The sequence below is a fragment of the Capsicum annuum genome, chromosome 6 (assembly GCF_002878395.1).
Source record: "Capsicum annuum cultivar UCD-10X-F1 chromosome 6, UCD10Xv1.1, whole genome shotgun sequence".
NCBI lineage: Eukaryota > Viridiplantae > Streptophyta > Magnoliopsida > Solanales > Solanaceae > Capsicum > Capsicum annuum.
In genome coordinates this window covers 212,049,421-212,070,151 of record NC_061116.1, presented here as the reverse complement: position 1 = coordinate 212,070,151, position 20,731 = coordinate 212,049,421, and the positions used below count along the sequence as shown (strand labels likewise).

Here is a 20,731-nt window from a genome sequence, read left to right as displayed (position 1 = left end):
TGAACCGTATACTCCATCCATCAATTTTACTTGTCACAATTGGATCTGACACAAGAGAACACAATAACTAACATAATTATTTACCATACTACGCCTATTAATTAATACTTAATATAAACTTTTAAAAATTAATGTAGAAAATAAGTAATTAATTCTAACGATAAAATATGAAAAATGATTAATGATTATTTCAGTACTGGAGTAGTGATTTGCGCTTAGTAACTGTTTGACCATGAAAATTTTTAACTTTTTTTCGATAAATTATTTTACCTAAGTAAAAATAATAATGTTTGCTTATCGGAAATAATATTTTTACTTCATCTAAGGTAGTGATATGAATTGTGGATACTTTATCCTCCCTAAAAATCACTTTGTGAGAGTATACTGGGTGGGAATATTGTTGTTATGTAGTAAAAATAATAATGTTTGACTACAAGAATTTTAACTACAATTTCAAATTATATTTGTAAAAGTTTTTCTCTTATTTATCTCACAAAATTTTAAAACTAACTACATTTTATATTCATGACCAAGTATAACTCTAACTCCAAATATGAAAAATTATTATTTTCATGACCAAGCAAAAACTTAAGAGTCATTTGATATAAGGTATAAAGTGTAATAATCCCAAATTAAAATATAAGATTATTTTATTCTGCATTTGGCTAGAACTATTAGTTAGTCCCATGATTATTTGTTTCACTATTTATATCTCAGTGATGAGATAAGTTATGCGATATACATAGTAGAATAATTAATCCTAAAATTAATTATGAGTAATTGTTGTCAACCAAACGTGACCCTAGTGTTCCCCTAGATCCAGATGCATTCCAAATTTTTGGTGTCGGGTTTAGTCTGAAACATTCATTCATTCGCATGCGGCAGCATAACACACAGAAATCAATACGCCATTGACCCAACACAAGGGTACCCACCATCTCCGTCCCCCCAACTCTTTTCCTATTTGGTTCGTTCCCCTTCATTTTACGTTTCTCGTTTTTCTCTCCTCTCCCATCACTCATCCCCTGATACATGCCGCTTACACATGCTGTTCGGTGTCCGTAACACAGACTCTTCTTCCTCCAATTGTAGGATTGTTGTTTACGCTATATTCACACATTACAATTCAATTGTGAACAGTTAGGTTTTTTGAATTTAGAAATGCAGCAGGATTCTGCCTCTGAACAGGAACCCGATGATTCTGAATCTGAACCCGAATTTGTTGATCTTGATCCTTCCGGTCGTTACGGCAGGGTTTGTTTTGAGCTTCTGCATTTTATTTTATTATTATTGATATTAACTTGTTTGGCTTGTTCTACCCGTAACTGGCGTGTTTCCACTACATTTTTTCATACTCTCTACTGACCGACCTTATTTTGTTCATTTGTTATATGATCTGACTGAAATGTATACTGTAAAAAATTATTGAAGTGAACCATTGAAAAGTTAATTTTTTATAATAGAAGAATTCGTCATATCAAAGTTGAGTTTAATGAATCAGTACTGTGTTTGGATGGTTGTTTCTTGTTATGTATTATTTCATAATGTATCTTGTGTTGTATAGATATTTTGTATGATCTGACGGAAATGTATACTGTGAAAAATGTTGAAAAGTTAGTTTAATGAGGAGAAAATTCATCATATCAATGTTAAATACAATGAATTAGGAAGGTTGACACTGTTTTGATGGTTGCTACGTACTGTTTCATAATGTATTGTATCGTATTTTATTATTTAATGAATACAACGTTTGGATAGATTGTATTGTTTTTATCGTTACATAATATCACACGTCAACAATTTGAAGGATAAAATTATATAAAAAGAAGTAGGGCTGCGGGATAGAGCTACTATAAAAAGGTACGATAAAAGATAAAATAAGGTTATTAAAAAGTACTTAGTAAAGACAAAATGAGAAATGAAAATAAGGTAACAATGCGATCAAACCAAGTCGGCCGTTGTACCAAATGGGATTTTTTGTCGTTACCTAATGATGGATTTGACAATTTAAGTAACAATCAAAACGAACATTGTATTTAAACATGGTAATTTGAAGGATAATTTTTTTTTAAAAAAAGTAGGGTAGGGATAGAGCTACTATAAAAAGTAGGGTAAAGGATAAAATAAGTTTATTAAAATAAGACAAAATGAGAAATCCAATAAGATGACGACGCGATCACACCGAATTGGTTGTTGCATAAAATGCGACCTTTTGTCATTACCTAACAATTGATTTAATGATACGATACAATAAAATTTAAGTGACAATCAAAATAAACAAAGTATTTAACCTAACAATACAATTTAAAATTCGATAGATAAAAACCACCTAAACAAGCTGTGGAAGTATTGAAAATGTTACAGAAATGGTATAATGTGAAAGATTTCGGAAGTCTCAATTTCAAAGGGAAAGAAATCATATAAATTGGGTCAATGGGGGTTAGTATTTATTTTTGTATTTTACTTTTCCCTGGGTGGGGCCCTTCCGCGGACCTGCGCATAGCGCGAGCTTTAGTGCACCGGGCTGCCCTTTACTTTTCCCTGGGTTCTATTTTCCCCATGTTCTATTCTTTCTGACTGCTTTCCTTTACTGTTGTTACATATCTGGATAATTTTTTTTAGGTTGGTGTATATTTAATTAGTTGTTAAATTTATTTGATTCTTCATTGCAACTAATGAGTTAATTGTCTTGTTATATGCAGTACAAAGAGGTTTTGGGAAAAGGAGCTTTCAAGAAAGTGTATCCTTTATCGAATGACTCTTTGTTTCACTTTATGTGCTTGTCGGGCATGGATTTTGAGGAAAGACATTTGGAACTTGTGGTGTTAAACATATCGTAAGAATTATGTGGCTATAAAAACAGAGAAAATGATAAGTTTATGTTAAATTGTTTCCAAGTATGAGAAAATGTGCCATTTTTTCTGGAACACACTGATAAGGAATTAGTGCCACATAAATGAAACAGAGGGAATATATTATATTAATAATAAGGGAAGAAAATATCAAAGTAATATTTAAAAAGTTAGATTGATTGAGAGAACATTATAAATGTATTAAATTTGAATACTTTGTATGACGTGTAATTCTTAGTATTTATGAAAGTTGTATAATAACAGTATTATTAATGGTATACTGTCAGATATTCAGGAAAATTTCAAAATGGAATGATTGTCATATAAACTGAGATGACGGGAATATTGTGTTACGTCCCTCATTATTGAATTTTATCAAGTGCAACTATTGTCCATTCTTGACTTATTATCGGTAATATAGTTACCGAGCATTTGATGAATTGGAGGGGATTGAAGTAGCTTGGAACCAGGTTAAATTGGCTGATCTCTTGAGGAATGCTGTGGACTTGGACCGTCTTCATTCTGAAGTTCGTTTGCTTAAAACCCTCAAGCACAAGAATATAATCAAATTCTATAACTCGTGGGTTGACTCAAAGAATGAGAATATCAACATCATTACTGAAATTTTCACTTCCGGGACTTTAAGACAGTATGTCTATGTGTTTTCTTCTTCTCTTTTTTTTTTCCCCCCGCTTTTCTTTGCTCAATACCTTAAGTCCATTACCCATATTTTTGAAATATTGGATTATGAACTACTCTTTCTGTATGATCGTGAAGGTACCGTAAAAAACATAAGAAGGTTGATCTCAGAGCACTTAAGAAGTGGTCTAGGCAGATATTGGAGGGTCTCTCATATCTACATGGTCATGACCCTCCCATTATTCATCGGGATCTTAAATGTGATAACATTTTTATCAATGGTAACCAAGGGGAGGTTAAGATTGGTGACTTGGGACTCGCTGCAATTCTTTGCAAGGCTCGTGCTGCTCATAGTGTCATTGGTAAGGTCTTACTCTGCTTTCTCATTTTTGCCACTGTCCTCAAGGTGGCAATTGGCTGTTCATTGGCATTTAGATGGTTCTGAAAAGTGCAATTCTTTATTTGATCCCAGGTACACCAGAATTCATGGCGCCAGAACTTTATGAAGAGGAATACAATGAACTAGTAGATATTTATGCCTTTGGAATGTGCCTGCTGGAACTGGTGACTTTTGAATATCCTTATGTTGAGTGTGCCAATGCTGCTCAAATATATAAGAAAGTGACAGCAGTAAGAATTTATGCCTTTCTTCCCAGTCTCTCTTTCTTTTTTGTTGTCCCTCAAGCTACGTAACATGTTATTGTATGTTCATGATTGTTGATAGAGATATCATTTCTTGGGATCAAGGCTGTGATGCAGCAAAAGTGACGGAAAATGTTCTAATTGAGAGTTGCGATTCTAGGTTAAAAAGTGTAAATATTGCATTGCATGGCTTCAAGCCTTCAACCCTCGAGGAACTATGACATTTATGGTTTTACATGACTGTTCATTTACTAAGTTTTAGTAACTACCCCATTGTTTCTTCATGTGCAAAGAGTGTCATACAAATTCGGTCGACAAAGAAATATAAAAAATTATAAGCATTTTAGAGAAATAAAAGCCATTAAGTTTTAACTTTATTTCTGCATCTAATAGAGGAATACTGCTCATTTTCTATATTCAATAATCACACTCAAAACTCTGCTAACTTAAAATGATAGTTAAATTATGTGACTGTAGTTATTCAGCATTTAGATTTTAGTTCAAACAATTAGCTCCCTAGTCATTTACTTGAATTTTCCATTTAGGATTCATGTCGTCTAGTTTAAGGCTCATATGCAGCAAAATATGGTTATCTTGCTTTGGTGGATGTTCTTTCCTGGGATTGATGGCTTCTTTCTCTCCTTTTCTCCATTGGGTGGTGAGGATGGAAACTCAGCCTTCAGTTTGTATTCTCAGGGTTAGCCGCCCTCATAATAAATTTTTTAAAATAACACTTTTAGGTGATTCTGCATTTGCATTTAGACATTTTAATTTACTAAGCTGGTTATCAGCACAAATACAACAAAGTCAGTTTTCTGTACTTGGTTGTGGTTTTATGTCAGTATCAAGTCCATCAGCCTGATTAAAGTGACACTACTTCAAGGTTAAGGCATTTCTTAGGGACCAATTGTACTGCAATTCGAAGCTATTTCTATGTAAAGGTTGAAAACTGCTTGGAGCAATTTCCTCTTTATTTCACCAACCTCTTTTTGTATGGAAAAGTGTTGTATAAGTACTAGAAAGGTACCCAAGAAGTTTACAAAAGAGAAGGCCTTGGATAGAAGCTACACACAGACAGAATCTGTTTAGTCCTTAAAATCGTAAATACTGATCAAGCATCTCCTCTGAGGCAAGAAAACAAATTCGGAAGACATCTAAACTTTAAAACAGCAATCAACTCCTTGCTGCCATCAAAGCATCTTCTCTTCCCTCAAGTCAAATTGTCCAGCTAATATGTAATGGAACTAATTTCCATGTTGTCTTCAGCTTTCACTTCATTCTCTAACCTTGCCAGCACACAAGTAAACCTTAATGCTTTGTGGTATCACCCATTGAACACCAAATATACTCAGAAAAAGGACCATATCAACTGTGTCGTTGCAATGCATCAACAGATGATTTTACTGTTTCAGCAGCACTTTCACAGATGAAACATCTGTTACACAAGCTAAAGCCTCTTTTTTTTTTAAGATTATCCTGAGTCAAACAGGCAATAAGCAGTAATCCACCAAAGGCGAGCAACTTTGGTTGGGGCACTTATTTTCCGCAATGACTTCCATGGCCAATATCCACAGATTTTAACCATTATAGTAAGATTTCTCAGTAAGAGTTTCCCCTGCTGTTATCTTTACTTCACCAGCCAAAGAATTTACTGTTAGAAAAAGGAAAAAGGAATACTCCATTTGTACCATGCTGATTCTGCTTGTTTTTTTTTGAAAGTAAGGATACTTCGTTAACAAAGCATCCAGGAGGTGCATAGTTACAAAAGCTATTTACAATAAAAAGCTGTATTTCCTTAACTAGATAAGGAACTGCTGAAGTTTATCAACTGGTATGTATCCTCTAAAACTCCAAGTTTGGACCAAACAAATAAAAGATATAAGCAATTAATTTTCAGCTGCTGCTGGGAGCTTTTTCCTCCTTCAAAGCATCTCTTGCTTCTTTCATTCCATAACGCCTCATTTAAGGTAAAGAAATCAAATTCCATATCTTAGGTAAAGAAATCAAATTCCATATCTTTCTGGTAGATCTGTGCCTTCCAGATGCAAAACACTTGTGTAATATCCCCTGGAAATACCAATTTAATATTGCTTTTTTTAAATTAAAAATAAACTGAATCCAGGCTGCTGAACAGTGTATGAAAGTGTGGTTTACTGACTCTAAATCCTTTTCACACACAGGTAGCATCTGTTAGAGATACAATACATCTCTTGGCTAGCTATCTTGCATGAGACAAGCTCCATAAATGCTATCCAGCTAAAACAGTACACCTTTGGAGGGATATTAGTAATCTGATTTTCACAGACTGTTCCTGCTTGTTTCTATCTTACATTTTCAAAGATAAACCTACTTCCTCTCAGAGTTTGTGCTTGGCCGATCGACCTAACTTCAATAACCATTCCACGTAAAGCAGGACGTTCAATTTGCAAAGGAAGTGAACAATGACATGATCTTCCAAGAAACAAATAGTAGTCGTTCTAAGAAATCAACATTGTTTATGACTTCTGTTGAATGTCTTTGACTTGGTGGGCGTAGTACTCAAGATGGTTTTACCATAGAATGAGATTTTGTTGACCGTTAAAACAGTATGCATAATCAGAATGAAGTGTTGGTTGGAGGGATTTAGGTTTTATTTTCTCAGTCTTGTATCCAGATAGTTCCACTCCTACCTGCTTTTCGTGATGGAAAATATTCTTTGGTGTTTTCCTAAACTTTTTATCCAAGTGAGCCTGCTGAAATGTTGGATTTGCAGTTCATTTCAGATAATGTCGTCAAGCTCTTTATCATAAAACCAAAAAGAGGTCCAGTGAACTTATGCATTCTTTTGAGTAACTACTTGTGTTATTAATAGTTATTTCATGAAGCTATAGGACCTATGGAATACCCAATTGCGTGCAGTTTGTCGTGTTTGTTTCATTAGTCATTCAATTGTTCTAGCAAATTACCCAAAAAGATGTTTTCATGACCTGCTTGTATATATGGTCGTATACATTGCGCTCTAGGGATTAAAAAATGTGGGTTCTATCCCTGATGGAATGCATTCCAGTTGAGCAATAAAAAATTCAAAATTATATAAATGCCTATGTCTATCTTGGTTTATTTGTCAAGAGTGCTTTGTCAACATTGAGTAAGAATCGCTGGGGTTGCCTCTTCCCATGGACAATTTTCATAGGACTTTTATTACTTTCAAATTATCAGTTTACCTCCAGGTACCATCCTCACCTCGGGAAATCTGTGTCTGAATGTGATTTTTGTAAGCATTGCTCCAGTTAGCAGCATCAACCACTTCATTTCGACCCTACTCCAACTAAAATTATTGTCATTCACACCAGTGTTATCAAAGGTGCATTTAAGCCCTAAAGTGAGGCTCAAAACGTGTTGAGCACTTCCCCTCGCTTTATGTGCGCTTCACTGTCGTCATCTTGTTGTTAGGACATATTCCTTGCCAATGAATCTCTTCTGAAGAGGCGACACTAAACAATTGATATTTTACTTTATTGTCATTGTTTTTCAATTTCTTTATTCATATATTTCATATTTGTCATTCAAGCTTATAATTATTAGTCTTGGACTAAACATAAAGATTTATGTTTTTTTCTCCCTTTGCGCCTTTTTTAGTTGAAGCCCACACTTTTATTTGCGCTTTGCGCTTTAAGACCCAACAGACCTTATAGCTTTTTTGTGCTTTTCGCTTTTGATAACACTGATACGCACTCTCTCTCTCTCTCTCTCTCTCCAGTAAGTAACTCCCTCTTGTTCTCTTGCAAGTGCCAATTCAGCAATGCTGTTAGGTTAGCTAATCCAGTATCTGTTTTGAACAATGTTGTACATATCTTGATGAATTACAACCAGGTTGTATTTTTAGGTTACTTTCGTTAAGATGAACAAGGTAATTGAGTCCAACCATCTGTGGACTTGATTTACTAAATACATGGTTCTATTGTTTGTCCATTTATTGGAATTATGTGTTGTTGACAAGAAATAGATATGAAATGACTCATAGCTATAGTGAAAGGATCAAGGCTGATGAAATGGGTGCTTAATTTTTTAGCATGCACTTAACTTAAACCATGCTAAATATGTGGTCAAGCGAACCAGTGCGAAGCAGCTTAGCATCAGTTTAAGGTTTGATCAGAATAGACAACTTAAACTAAAAGATACTTTTCCCAGATCAGTTGTTCCAACAATGTCATGGGGAGAATTTAATCTAGATCCGCTGGCTTGCGTTGAAGGTGTTAAAATAAGTTTCAACAATACAATATTTTAAGTGGTAATTAGAGTAGTGGTTGTTTGGCTGAAAAAATAGCAACAGTGATGAACAAGTAGGATTATGAGGGGGTAGTGAAGGTGGTACTATGACAGGAAAATGAGCTCTTTACTGTTGATGGTGGTAAAATAACTTCCAACACTTAAGGCGGTGTTGCAAGTAGTAATTACTAGTAAAGTCTTGTTGACGGATTAGTGAGAAATTTATAAAGGTGGTACTAAAACGAGGGAAGAATGGTTGTGTCGGATTTAGAGGGTACTAGTGCTGGAGAATAATTTAGTAGAAAAGGAAGTGTATTGAAATGGCTAGGTTTTGGTAATGTACAGCTGTCTTCTCTTTCGAGGGAACATGGGGTACTCAAAGTAGTCAGCACTTAGCGCATTAGTTACCTCCATTCCAAATGTGTGCTTTTTGCGTCGTGACATGTTGTCCACTTGCTTTGAAGGGGAAATATCTTCCCTTCTCTACTTGCTGCATTTTGAGGAGTATATTATAGCAAAGTAATATGAGACCAACTCTGATCCTTGTCAATCTCAAACTTATCATTAGCAAACATTCATCTCTACTTGTGGGTCTTACTTTTTAGTAGAAATGCTCTTTTATTTCAATTCTTCTATTAACGTTGTGGCAGGTCAAGATGAAACTATTTAGCAGGATTGAGGAAGTGCTTCATTTTATTACATTAGATCATTATTCAAACAAATCCAGGAGTCTTATACAATCAGTTTTTTCAGTGTTTGATATCTAGAAATTACAAAACAGGCATAAACTTTTTTCTTTTGGGGGTGAGAGGTTGGTGGTGGCGGGAAGCTCTGAGTGGAAAGAGGAAGGGGAGCTTGATATTCTTTTTATGTTGGATGCTATTCTTTAACTTTCTGCAACTTTGTTTTTTGTTTTAGCAGACTAATCTAATGAGATAGTTGATGCTGCATTTCTTAGTATTTTAATTTCATCTTACGAAAACAATACTACATTGCTAAGATTCTGATTTTACCAAGTGCATTTGTGAAGGGAATTAAGCCTGCCTCATTGGCAAAAGTGAAGGATCCAAGAGTTAAAACATTTATAGAAAAATGTATTGCGGATGTTTCTGAGCGGTTGCCTGCCAAGAAACTATTGACAGACCCATTTCTCCTTTCTGATGAGGATTCTGGAAACGTTGGTCGATCTTTGAGCTTCAATTCCAGACATGCAGGTAACTATGTCATCACACCTTTTCTAAAATGTCCCATCATTTATTTTTGTGGCATCTTTACAGATATGTGTGCTGATCAGTCTGATAGTGGAAGAAGTACAAAAGACCCTTTGCCTGAAGGAGGCAGAGATTTCACGGTGCAGGGCCAAAGGAAGGACCTAAATACCATATTTCTTAAACTTCGAATAACTGATTCAACAGGTTACTGTTTTCTCCTTGTTTCTTTTGTCAAGCTTAAGATGCATCTCGTAATTAGTTGTATAACAGTTGAACTGTGGTATCAGGTCATATTAGGAACATTCACTTCCCTTTTGATATTGAAGTTGATACGGCGAATGCCGTTGCTAGTGAAATGGTCGAAGAGCTGGACCTGACAGATCAGGATGTTTCAGCGATAGCAGCAATGATTGATTCTGAAATTCGGTCATATATCCCAGATTGGGCACCAAGAGAAAGCTCTAGCAACCAAATTACTGATGAAGTTGCTCCTGACAGCCGTACTTCTGGAGTCCAAGATGGTGCTCCTCCCTTAACAATTGATCCCCGAGATGATGCTCCTCCCTTAACAATTGATCCCGCTCTTTTGGGTAGTCTTGTGTTGGAAAGACTTCCTTCAGGTCGAAAATACTGGTCTGATTCACCGAAAACAGCCAGTAATGGCAGCTCTCCACTAAGACCGGGGCCTTCAAACACATCACAGACCGATTCACCGACTCGTGAAGGTAGCTGGACGGAAGAAAATGAAGAATCACCTGTTATCCTGAGAGAGGGAGGGAATTCACATTATGAATCTGAGACTTACATTGATGATGATGCCCGTGTTCACCGTGATTCTTACTTTGGTGGCAATGATCATTCTGTGGATCCTAGTTATGCAAGCGGGACTCTTTCATCAGAGGAAAGAAATAACATGATCAGCAACAAGTACTCAGCTGATATCAGACAAATCACCAAGGAACTCGAGAAGCTGCTTGATCTGCAGCAAAAGGAGCTAAATGATCTCAAGAAGAAACATGACTCGGCTATCTCAGATCTTCTAAGCAAGCTTCCTCCTGAGATCCGTGGCATTTATGATCACAAAATATCTTCCCATAATTTGCATTGCTGATGTGACTGGCTCAAGTTGCTGTTTTGTCTTTTGTCACTCAACTGTGAGCAATTCTTTGATTGTGCCAATGACCTGATTGACCCTGAAAGGTCCCAGAGATATCCCGGAATGCTGAAATTATTTATTTTTGCTGACAATGGTCACATGCAAAATTGAGAACCTATGTTTACATACAGATTCAGCACTTGTCAAGGTTAAAAATCAGTTCAGGGTCAGGAATTGAGGTAATATTGAAAGAGGAGACAGGGAAGCAATGTGCCGCGATTGGTGGTTCCATTTTCTTTGTTAGTTTTAGTGTACAAGTTTCGTATTTGCTCGCAGCTTATGCACAATGCGTCTGCAAGGCATGTTGCAGCTAAAAATAGGTCCTTCAATTTCATGGAATTGTATACCGGTACATATTTACCTGAGTATTTAGGTATTGAAATTATGCAAGTTTCTTTAGTTTTATCTTTGGTGTTCATTAAATCTGCAAAGAAATATTATTTGAATGGTTCCATTCTACTGATTGCCGTTGTCTGAGTTTAAATATCTAAACTGTTACTACCATTTAGATACCACAATTTTGTCTAGTCCATTGTTGCATGTATTTTTGTCTTGTTTTGCCTATCTTGTTTCTAACGTTGGTTCTCTCAACAATTTTCAGCAATTAACACAATATGATCAGACAAATAGCAAGCAGTATTTTACAAGCTCGATGTACGATAACATTTCCTCCTAGCAAATTTTTAGCTACTTTTCCGTACCTAAGTTTTACATAGTCTATTAACCTCTGCCCTTTTTCCTTTATCTGAAGCACAGTGCACACATTACCATATCGCGCAAAATATAACCGTTATTGTGGATTTACAGACTTGGCATGTATGTATTCAATTAGTTTCAAAATACTTGTCAGTTGCCATGTTTTCCACTTGTTTTGCTAGTTTCTCACCTCAACTAGCAATTATTTTCCTTTCCTACTGAACTATCACAATATATGTATTACAACACATGAACTATCAATTATATCCCCTTACCCAAGGGATTGAGAGAACAATGGATAGTTGGATTGTAAAACTCTCGAAAAAGTCATAGTTCATGTGTGTTTTTGACATTAACTCATCATTTTAATGTAAGCAATACATAGTACTTTTCATATTTCAATTCTAATTTTAATTTTAAAATAAAATTCTTTTACTTTAATTTTAAAGATTCATCAAATTGATTTACGAAATATGATGTTAGTGAGTATGCAGCCATGCCCCTACCTAGGAAATATTGTTTTTGATAAATCATCCTCTTGTTATTTTAAAAATCCTTACACAAAAATCCCATACCCCTAATCCCCATAGTTGCAAGTTGCAGCCCACTGCTGTGTCAGTATGTCATCCAGTAGTGCCACCCAAATGGCTAATATATGAGAGGCCCTCTTTCTCCCTACCAACAAAAGATTTACTTCATTATCCTCCCTTTTTTCTACCACAACTCATTCCACTCTAAAACTTCAATCCCATTTTAAGGCAAAAAACTCCATGGCTTCAATTTCAGCAGCTTCAGCAACTGCTGCAACTTCAACAAAACTTGTATACCACCCATCTTGCCCTTCCTCAGGTTGTGGAAACACTAGTTCAAACTCCACAAAATCCTCTAAACTTATCCTTACTTCTTCTTTTACACCAACCCCATCAACCCTTTTTCTCCACTCACCCTGCACAAAGACTTGTTCTTCCTCTTCTTCCACGCGCCAGCGCGGCTTTACTGTCCGCGCTGCGCGTGGGAAGTTCGAAAGGAAGAAACCCCATGTCAACATTGGTACAATTGGCCATGTTGACCATGGCAAAACCACACTTACAGCTGCATTGACCATGGCGCTTGCCTCTTTGGGTAACTCTGCACCCAAGAAATATGATGAAATTGATGCTGCACCTGAAGAAAGGGCTCGTGGGATTACTATTAATACTGCTACTGTGGAGTATGAGACAGAGAATCGGCATTACGCTCACGTGGATTGTCCGGGACACGCTGATTATGTCAAGAATATGATTACTGGTGCTGCACAGATGGATGGTGCTATTCTTGTTGTTTCGGGTGCTGATGGTCCAATGCCGCAGACTAAGGAGCATATTTTGTTGGCGAAGCAAGTGGGTGTCCCAAATATGGTTGTTTTCTTGAATAAACAAGATCAAGTTGATGATGAGGAGTTGCTTCAGCTAGTTGAGTTGGAGGTAAGGGAGTTGTTGTCTAGTTATGAGTTTCCTGGTGATGATATTCCGATTCATTCGGGGTCTGCCCTTTTGGCTTTAGAGGCGTTGATGGCGAATCCTAGTATTAAAAGGGGTGAGGATCAATGGGTTGATAAGATTTACGGATTGATGGATTCTGTTGATGAATATATTCCTATTCCACAAAGACAAACTGATTTGCCGTTCTTGATGGCTATTGAGGATGTGTTTTCGATCACTGGTAGAGGTACGGTGGCTACGGGGAGAGTGGAGAGAGGGACTGTTAAGGTCGGGGAAATTGTCGATATAGTTGGATTGAAGGACACTAGGAACACTACAGTGACAGGGGTCGAGATGTTTCAGAAGATATTGGATGAAGCAATGGCAGGAGATAATGTGGGGTTGTTGTTGAGAGGTATTCAGAAGATTGATATTCAAAGAGGAATGGTGCTGGCGAAACCTGGAACTATTACTCCACACACAAAGTTTGAAGCTTTGGTGTATGTGTTGAAGAAGGAAGAAGGTGGAAGGCATTCCCCTTTCTTCGCGGGTTATAGGCCGCAGTTTTACATGAGGACTACTGATGTGACTGGAAAGGTTACTGCTATTATGACCGACAAAGGAGAGGAATCGAAGATGGTTATGCCTGGTGATCGCGTAAACATGGTGGTTGAGCTCATTATGCCTGTTGCTTGTGAGCAGGGAATGAGGTTTGCTATTAGGGAAGGAGGAAAGACTGTTGGAGCTGGTGTTATTCAGAAAATCTTAGAATGATGAACTTGCAGCAGCTGAGCATCTCTTTTCACATATGGTCGGATTTTTCCATTGAAGTTTATTAATCCATTGTCATATATGCGACTTTTTGGTTACTTTTATTATGTCTTAGAATCTTACTTTAGTTGAAGCATCCTCTTTTATCACCATAATTCTACTGAACTTTTGGTATTTTTCCTGTCCCTTGTTTCACTTTCATTTGCTTGAAAGAAATGATAGCATTTTCTATGTTGCACTTTATTTTCCTCCAGATGGATGCACACCTTAATTTGAAACAAAAGCTGAGCTTGTTAATTTGAGGTTCACCGCTTGGACTATTTGTTCGACATATTTATTGCTGATAGAAGAACACCAAAAAAATAATATGCTTCCTTAACCACTGTGTTCTGTTGGATAACTACAAGACAGACATCAGCTGGTGAATAGCTGAACTTTTTATGCCTGTTGTGTGAAATATAGTACCATAGACGGGTTTGAATGTATTTGCATTGCACACCCAAGGGTGTGACCTAGTGGTTCAATGAAGTGGGATTTGCATTGCTTATAATCGATATTGAGTATTGTTTTGTTTACCATCTTTGAGCAAAACAGTGACAGTTGGTTCATCTTGGATCAGAAAAGGATTCTCTGGCATTAGAATGCAACTGGTCTTCACAGTGACAGTTGGTTCATCTTGGATCATGATGTTGACATGATGAGGAATGTTGGTCTTCACTGACTAGCACGGATATCTTAGATGTTACATTATGATACTCACATACACTTCAGTGGTTTACTTTTTTCTGGGGAGAATGTGGCATAGGTAGCAACTGGTTGATTTTGATTTCTGTGTTAGGAAGTATGTCGTCCTAAGCTAAGATTATTGAGAATGTGTTTGATCTTTCTGGATCTGATGCTTGGTTTCACCTTTCTTCACAATTGTTGGAGCTTGGTTCCCATAAAAAATGAATAGAAGTTGTGCTATATTGATCATTGTATAAGTCGAGTTCACCTTTGACTGGACACTTTGTAATCCCCTTGTACTGAATCAAGCAAAGCACTGGTTGCTACCAATGATAGAGCAAGTTTACTTAAATACACTTAGATTGACGAACATCAATGATGCTAATAAGTTTTGTTAAGACCTAAGTTTACCTCTCCATAGATCTTCTCAAGTCCAACGACCATTGTTTTCCCAACTACACCATTTGGATGTTATTAGTGAATTGTGCATTTCTTTCAAGAGTATATGTGTCTATTCATCGTGCTTGGTTGAATAAGTTGGGATCCCCTATTGGAAATGTTGCTTTTAACTTTAGCTCATCATCAGAGTGATATGTTACTCGACGATTCACCTGCTTTTCTCTAAACCTCAGAGCAGTTCTTTGCAATGGCCATTCTTGAATGTTCTTGCAATACCCCGATAAAAAGGGGAAGAGAGAACAGTAGTACCTACAAGACCTTTATTTTTCCCATTGCTCTGATGAGTTTGAATGGTCATGGTCTGCAATGTATTTCGTTATCCTTTTATTTGCCTAACTGGGATGGTCTTAATTTCACGATGAATTGATACCGCTCGAGTCAATGATTCTTTTCTGTTTACTATTATTCCCTGGTGAAAGTGTCTATTTTATTGTGTTTCTTATTGTTATTCTTGCTTTGTTAATCTTGGATAACATCTAAGTAAATATGCATATGCAGTAAAAGATTGGGGTTGAGTAAATAGAAACTACATTAGCTTATTGATGTATGGAACTTGTGAGGCTACTGGTACTTTAATTAGGTGAACTGCCAATGATCATTGATGAACTCTCAACTCAAATCAATGACTGAAGGTACATTAGTACGCAGTTTTTTTCAGGATTCTTCCTCAACTGTTAACACTGCAACGTTGTTTGCCAGTAAACAGTAACATGTAGGTCCTCGAGGACAAATGAGATTGCATTAATATACTTGAATATCATAACATTGATACGCAGCTGTAAAAAGTGCCTATGTAGTCTCTTCATATGAGTACATAGTTTGAGATGTTTTCTAGTGTTACATGACTTCTGCTAGTAATTTGGAACAATCATCGCCTGCATGATTCTATGAAAGCAGATCATCTTCATGTTGATGGATGGCATCCAAAAAATTGGTTGATTTCCTAAAAGATAGTTGAAGCAACCAGCTCTTGAAGAAATGCAGCTCTCTGCCCTTTCTCTTCAAAATCCTCTTCTAGCGCTGGATCGCATACAGCTAACTTGATGCTGCACAAGACAACAGTAGATTTCGGTCATCCTACTGTCAAGACCGCAGTTCACTACCACCGGTTCTGTATATACTGAGGGGATCATTTGGTACGTGGGATAAGGATAATAATTCTCAGATAAAATTTTTGGAATGAACTTATCCATGTTTGGTTGAGGTATTAGCTAATCCAGGTATTGTTTTATCCGACCATTTGTACTAAAATGGTGGGATGACTATCATATATTAGAAGTCAAATAAAAAAATCCACGTATATCCTTTCTTATCCCATTTCGCATACCAAAAGACCCGTGCCAATATATAAGCTTTGACACTTATCATGTATTCTAGTTTACCAATCAATGATTATTAAATGAAATGACATACAATCATTGGAATGAGCCACCATTATAGTTATGAGTTCAGGAGTAGAACCCAATTGCTTTGGCTCATACTTTGTTTTGTGTTTCAAGAAAATCATTTAAAATGTAGAACTCAGTGAGAAAAACAGATTACCAACTTCTGATCCTCATACGAAACGCAGAGAGATCTCTACATATGTAAAACAAATGATCCACCCACCACTAATCAATATGTATCTTTCTTCAAAGATCAGCTGAACATTTCAAACTCAACAAAGTAGAGACCATCAGATCTGTTAGACACACAACTTTGCAGTACCTTGAAATATTTGGAGCAGAATTATGTTCTACTATAAACATTCTCGGAGTTCCAAGGCCAACTCCCAGGTTGTCCATTGCTGCAACAGTAGACTCATCCTGTTGCGCTGATGAATAATATCGAACTCTTGGACACTTTATCCATATAATCTATGATAAATTTCATTCCTTCAGCGTAATAAAATAATCCTATAACAGATTCTAAAGGTGTAGTCCATTTATCATATCTTTTTTTTAGCATGGCAACAACTAGTATAACACCAGTTTCCTCAAGACCTTCAAGGCATCTACTGAAGTGTGAAAGCCCGAGTTTTTCAGATGACCGATTATTAAAAGCAATGCACCACAAAAAGAGTTGATCAATCAACTCTAAATAGGATAGGTGGATGTAGCCTCTTAGCTATATGTTCCTCCGAACCCGTAGTTATAGACATCGACTATATATGCAAAAATCTATTGAACTCGCAACATATGGGATATGAACTCATAACAATAAGTTCAATGCTAAGACTATCAAAGATTGAATCTGTTAAGTTTATATCTTGGCTCTGCCTCCAAACATAGGTTGGCTTAGGGTTGGAAAGGATGAAACTACACTCTAGGTGGACTTATTTGTTGGTTATATTGACAATGGAAGGACGAATACAGGAAGGTACAAACTAAAATATCGATGCTTAACTTTCAGGTATAGCATTTAGTTGAGTTAGTTTTATGAGAAATTCACGAAAACAAAGAGAACGAATGAATAAATAAACTTCATACATGTATGTCAAAAGAAATTTCATAAGACTAGTACCTTCCTATTTCAGTAGTAGCAGCGTCACAAACAGAGGACTTATCTTGCTGCCTGCATTTAGGATCAAACGGAGGAGTATTGCAGAGAAATGGCAGTAGAAGTGGATCGGGAGCAGATTCTTGAACCTTATACCGACCAAATGCTGAATTTGTACCAAAAAATGAAGTTATTTCTCGAGAATCCTTTCCGATCATAGCTGTGGTGTTATTCCAGAAGCCAGGTTTTAGGTAATTTCTCCTCCTCTGTAAAAGGGGTAGGGGTGTCAGGTTCAGCTGCTCGCTTATACATCGTCCTAAAGAGCAGTCCAGTCCACTAAAGCTCACGCTACGCGCGGGTCCCAGGAACGGCCCGTCCACAAGGGTCTACTGTACGCAGCCTTACCTTGCATTTCTGCAAGAGGCCTGTTTCCACGGGTTGAACACGTGACCTCCTGGTCACCTGGCAGCAGCTTTACCAGTGACGTTTATAGATCGTCCTATATAGTCAAAACTAATACTTCGAAGCTGAGAATATGTCTACCTTTACTGATTGTGCATGTTGGACAGAAAAATGTCCGGTAGGATCTTTCCCCAAAGTTGCAGCACATATGGGACAGACCTGGAACAGAAACGTCGAGTAGATTGATCAACTCATACAAATCTTCAGAACAAATTCATATGACATGACGACGAAAAGATTGAAAAGCTTCAGTTAGTACATTCATGTACGCTTCATTTTCCATATACCATAAACAACATATGTAACAAGAATGTGATATAAAGACGCATCACAGGTGGGACGTTACCGCGTTTTTTAAGTCAAAACAATGCTCATCTTGCAAATGACTGCACAGCGTTGGCACTTCAATTTCGACATAACAGAAAGGGCAAGGGAACCAAGCTCTAACATCTTCTTCTGCTTCATTCCCCCCATTCAAGTGAGAATCTGTTTGATTTCCAAAACAAACAAAAACATAAGACAGTTTCATTTTTGGATGTTCTCTTTCTTTCTTTTCTTCCTATTCCTTTCGTTTATTTCCTAAATTTATCCAAAAGAAGTGCGACGACAAGAAATGTGATCACAACTTCTCTTGTTCTGGATAAATTATCTATACATATTAAATAGATTTTTAGCGTAGATACAGAATTTGAGCAAAAACTACTCGAAGCTGCAAATGGAACTATATGCATACTTGGACAAAGCTGATCCACATTCATGAATAACAGCTTCTTTAATTTCCTACTTTCTTTGGGTTGTATCATTCCATCAATTATTCTCGATGTATAAATTTGTGTACAAACCTATGGGTGGCAAAGCTAGGAAAAATTTCATAAATAGCCAACTTGTGGCCCTGGATAATGTCCAGGACAATACTTAAAAGTGACCGGTGGACGCTATTTGTACTTGCAAAATTAATTAATGAAAAATATGACCCGCCCAAATTCAGCCCAACGCGATCATTTGACACCCCTAACAAAAATCTCTCACTGATAAACCAACTGAAATAGTAGTTATAAAGAGTAATTGCATAAAACTGGAAGAAACACAATACATAATAATGGAACTCATAACATCATCCAAGATATTAACAAAGCAAAAGACTAAAAAAGTAAAGCATATAAACTACAAAAACCTGAGAAGGGGAGGAACTGCAGTATGTAAATTACCAATTAATGGGAAAACCATGGCCAAAATTACCAATATCTATGTCAAGTTGTCAACCCAAAAGCTTCGCACAACTTTTTATAACTCCCTAAGAGTGAGACAGACACAGACCTAAAATGCCTACCACAAAATTTAATTGATGTAAAAACAAAAAAAAAAATAAAAATACAACATTCAATTTAATTTGTTCGTCTTATTTTAACTTGACATAAAATTTAAAAAAGTAAAGTGACTCTTGAATTATGTGATCTTTATTTAAACTAAAGATGTATATTATGTACCAAAATGCTCATTAATGTTATGCTTACAGCTCAATGCACTAAAACTTTTTTTTTCTAAACAGATTTAAAAAGGAAAGTAAGACAGAAAAAATAGCAAACACAGTGCAAGAACAGTGTACAAGACAAATGCATGTGATGCAATTGATATTTACCAGAATTGCTTAAATAGGCACATTGAACAGCTGAGAGATTTTTGGTTGAGTTTTCTCTTGCACACCAAAAGTCCACATCCATCTTCCTGTTTTTTTTTTTTTTAATCTAAAAAATATTGTACAATTAAAACAAGGAGAGAAATTTTTTTATTTTTTTTTTAGATTTTTCAGAGAAACAACCAAACTCAAAAAAACAAAATCTTGAGAGTGAGATTTTAATAAAAAGATGATCAAAGAAAGTAGTGAGTGGTTGGTGATGATGTTTCTTTCTAGCTTCTATTAACTTTCTTTAAGTTTGATGGGATGTTGTGTTGTACTAATTTGTATTTTAGTGGGTGGAAAGTTTTTAGCTCCGTTGAGTCAAATTTTGAAGTTAGATTACTTTTTAGTCGTCTAACCATAAAAATTATTTAAAAAAAAATATATATTATTTTAATTAAAAATATATATATATTTGATCATGAAAATTTTAAATACAATTCATATTTTTTTCATAAAATTTAAAAAATAATTTTAATTTATATTCATGATTAAATACAACTTCAACTCCAATTTCAATTTCAAAAAATTTCACGGTCAAACGGGACCTTAATAAAATTTAGAAATTTTAGTTTTTAGATTGTAGTAGTAATAAATTGTGTGATCTTGGTGGTCAATAAATTGAATTGAAAATGTAAGTTCTCGACTTCAAATTTCAAAGAAAATAATGCGTGCGAAAGTTAATCTTAAATATCATGATTGTCAAAAAAAAAGTTGTATTTGAACATATATATTTCACTCAAAAGCAATTAAAGTTTTATATTCGAAAGTGAATTTTTTCTCAATTGTTAAAACTTGAAATTTAGTTGAAGACATTTTTTATGTTGTTAAAATTTTATAACCGAGTAAATATTTAAAAATAATTTTTAAAATTTTATGATGAAACGCCAATTAATACAAAGTACATGATGGAAAGATTTTCTTACACACAAAATCTAGACAAAAGAGCTATTGCATTGACATGTGACCCTTTAAAAATAGTACTAGTAAAATAGAGTTCCTTCTTTTCACTGACAAATTCCATCAGCAATGACAGTTACCTCTCCAGTTAAGTTAGGTATTTTATTATTTTTCTCATTTTAATTAATGTAGTAATTAGCATTTTCTTTCTAACCTCTGTAAAAAGCGACATTTTTTAAAATTTGCAAATAATTTATTTCTCTTATAATGTGTAAGATCATAAATTTAAAACGTTTAATAGCTAGAGAAGTTTTTTATGAGATATTTTAGATTACAAAGTTCAAAATTTATTT

The 20,731-nt window shown here is 35.7% G+C and overlaps 3 protein-coding genes across 7 annotated transcripts; 2 read left to right on the top strand and 1 right to left on the bottom strand.

Moving 5' to 3' along the window:
* The first annotated feature begins 773 nt into the window (after positions 1 to 773).
* Positions 774 to 11,153, top strand: LOC107875884 (probable serine/threonine-protein kinase WNK3). 2 transcript variants are annotated; one of them, XM_016722762.2, is made up of 8 exons: positions 774 to 1,254; positions 2,703 to 2,740; positions 3,274 to 3,501; positions 3,630 to 3,853; positions 3,964 to 4,121; positions 9,412 to 9,595; positions 9,659 to 9,796; positions 9,880 to 11,153. In XM_016722762.2, exons 1-8 carry the CDS (start codon positions 1,162 to 1,164, stop codon positions 10,701 to 10,703), a joined length of 1,887 nt encoding a protein of 628 aa, XP_016578248.1. In that variant the 5' UTR covers positions 774 to 1,161; the 3' UTR covers positions 10,704 to 11,153. The 2 variants fall into 2 exon arrangements, with proteins under 2 accessions (XP_016578248.1, XP_016578247.1); XM_016722761.2 differs by having other exon boundaries at positions 804 to 1,254; positions 9,412 to 9,796.
* A 762-nt stretch (positions 11,154 to 11,915) lies between these two features.
* On the top strand, positions 11,916 to 13,849 carry LOC107862595 (elongation factor TuB, chloroplastic). The gene has a single exon (XM_016708222.2). It carries the CDS (start codon positions 12,215 to 12,217, stop codon positions 13,676 to 13,678), a length of 1,464 nt encoding a protein of 487 aa, XP_016563708.2. The 5' UTR covers positions 11,916 to 12,214; the 3' UTR covers positions 13,679 to 13,849.
* Positions 13,850 to 15,571: 1,722 nt separating this feature from the next.
* LOC107875888 (protein DEHYDRATION-INDUCED 19 homolog 6) lies at positions 15,572 to 19,771 on the bottom strand. 4 transcript variants are annotated; one of them, XM_016722764.2, is made up of 5 exons: positions 19,440 to 19,771; positions 18,147 to 18,286; positions 17,882 to 17,959; positions 17,363 to 17,604; positions 15,572 to 15,906 (listed from the first exon to the last, which is right to left on the bottom strand). In XM_016722764.2, exons 1-5 carry the CDS (start codon positions 19,519 to 19,521, stop codon positions 15,804 to 15,806), a joined length of 645 nt encoding a protein of 214 aa, XP_016578250.2. In that variant the 5' UTR covers positions 19,522 to 19,771; the 3' UTR covers positions 15,572 to 15,803. The 4 variants fall into 4 exon arrangements, with proteins under 4 accessions (XP_016578250.2, XP_016578253.2, XP_016578252.2 ...); XM_016722767.2 differs by having other exon boundaries at positions 19,453 to 19,694; XM_016722766.2 differs by having other exon boundaries at positions 19,009 to 19,450.
* Positions 19,772 to 20,731: the final 960 nt, after the last annotated feature.

Excerpts from the sequence above, each read along its gene's own strand:
- LOC107875884 (XM_016722761.2), top strand. The coding sequence starts at position 1,162 with ATGCAGCAGGATTCTGCCTCTGAACAGGAACCCGATGATTCTGAATCT. Across the intron at positions 1,255-2,702 it reads CTTCCGGTCGTTACGGCAGG|TACAAAGAGGTTTTGGGAAA; the intron begins GTTTGTTTTGAG and ends TGTTATATGCAG. Across the intron at positions 4,122-9,411 it reads TATATAAGAAAGTGACAGCA|GGAATTAAGCCTGCCTCATT; the intron begins GTAAGAATTTAT and ends GCATTTGTGAAG.
- LOC107862595 (XM_016708222.2), top strand. The coding sequence starts at position 12,215 with ATGGCTTCAATTTCAGCAGCTTCAGCAACTGCTGCAACTTCAACAAAA.
- LOC107875888 (XM_016722764.2), bottom strand. The coding sequence starts at position 19,521 with ATGGATGTGGACTTTTGGTGTGCAAGAGAAAACTCAACCAAAAATCTC. Across the intron at positions 18,287-19,439 it reads TGCCTATTTAAGCAATTCTG|ATTCTCACTTGAATGGGGGG; the intron begins GTAAATATCAAT and ends GAAATCAAACAG. Across the intron at positions 17,605-17,881 it reads AACATGCACAATCAGTAAAG|AGGAGGAGAAATTACCTAAA; the intron begins GTAGACATATTC and ends CCCCTTTTACAG.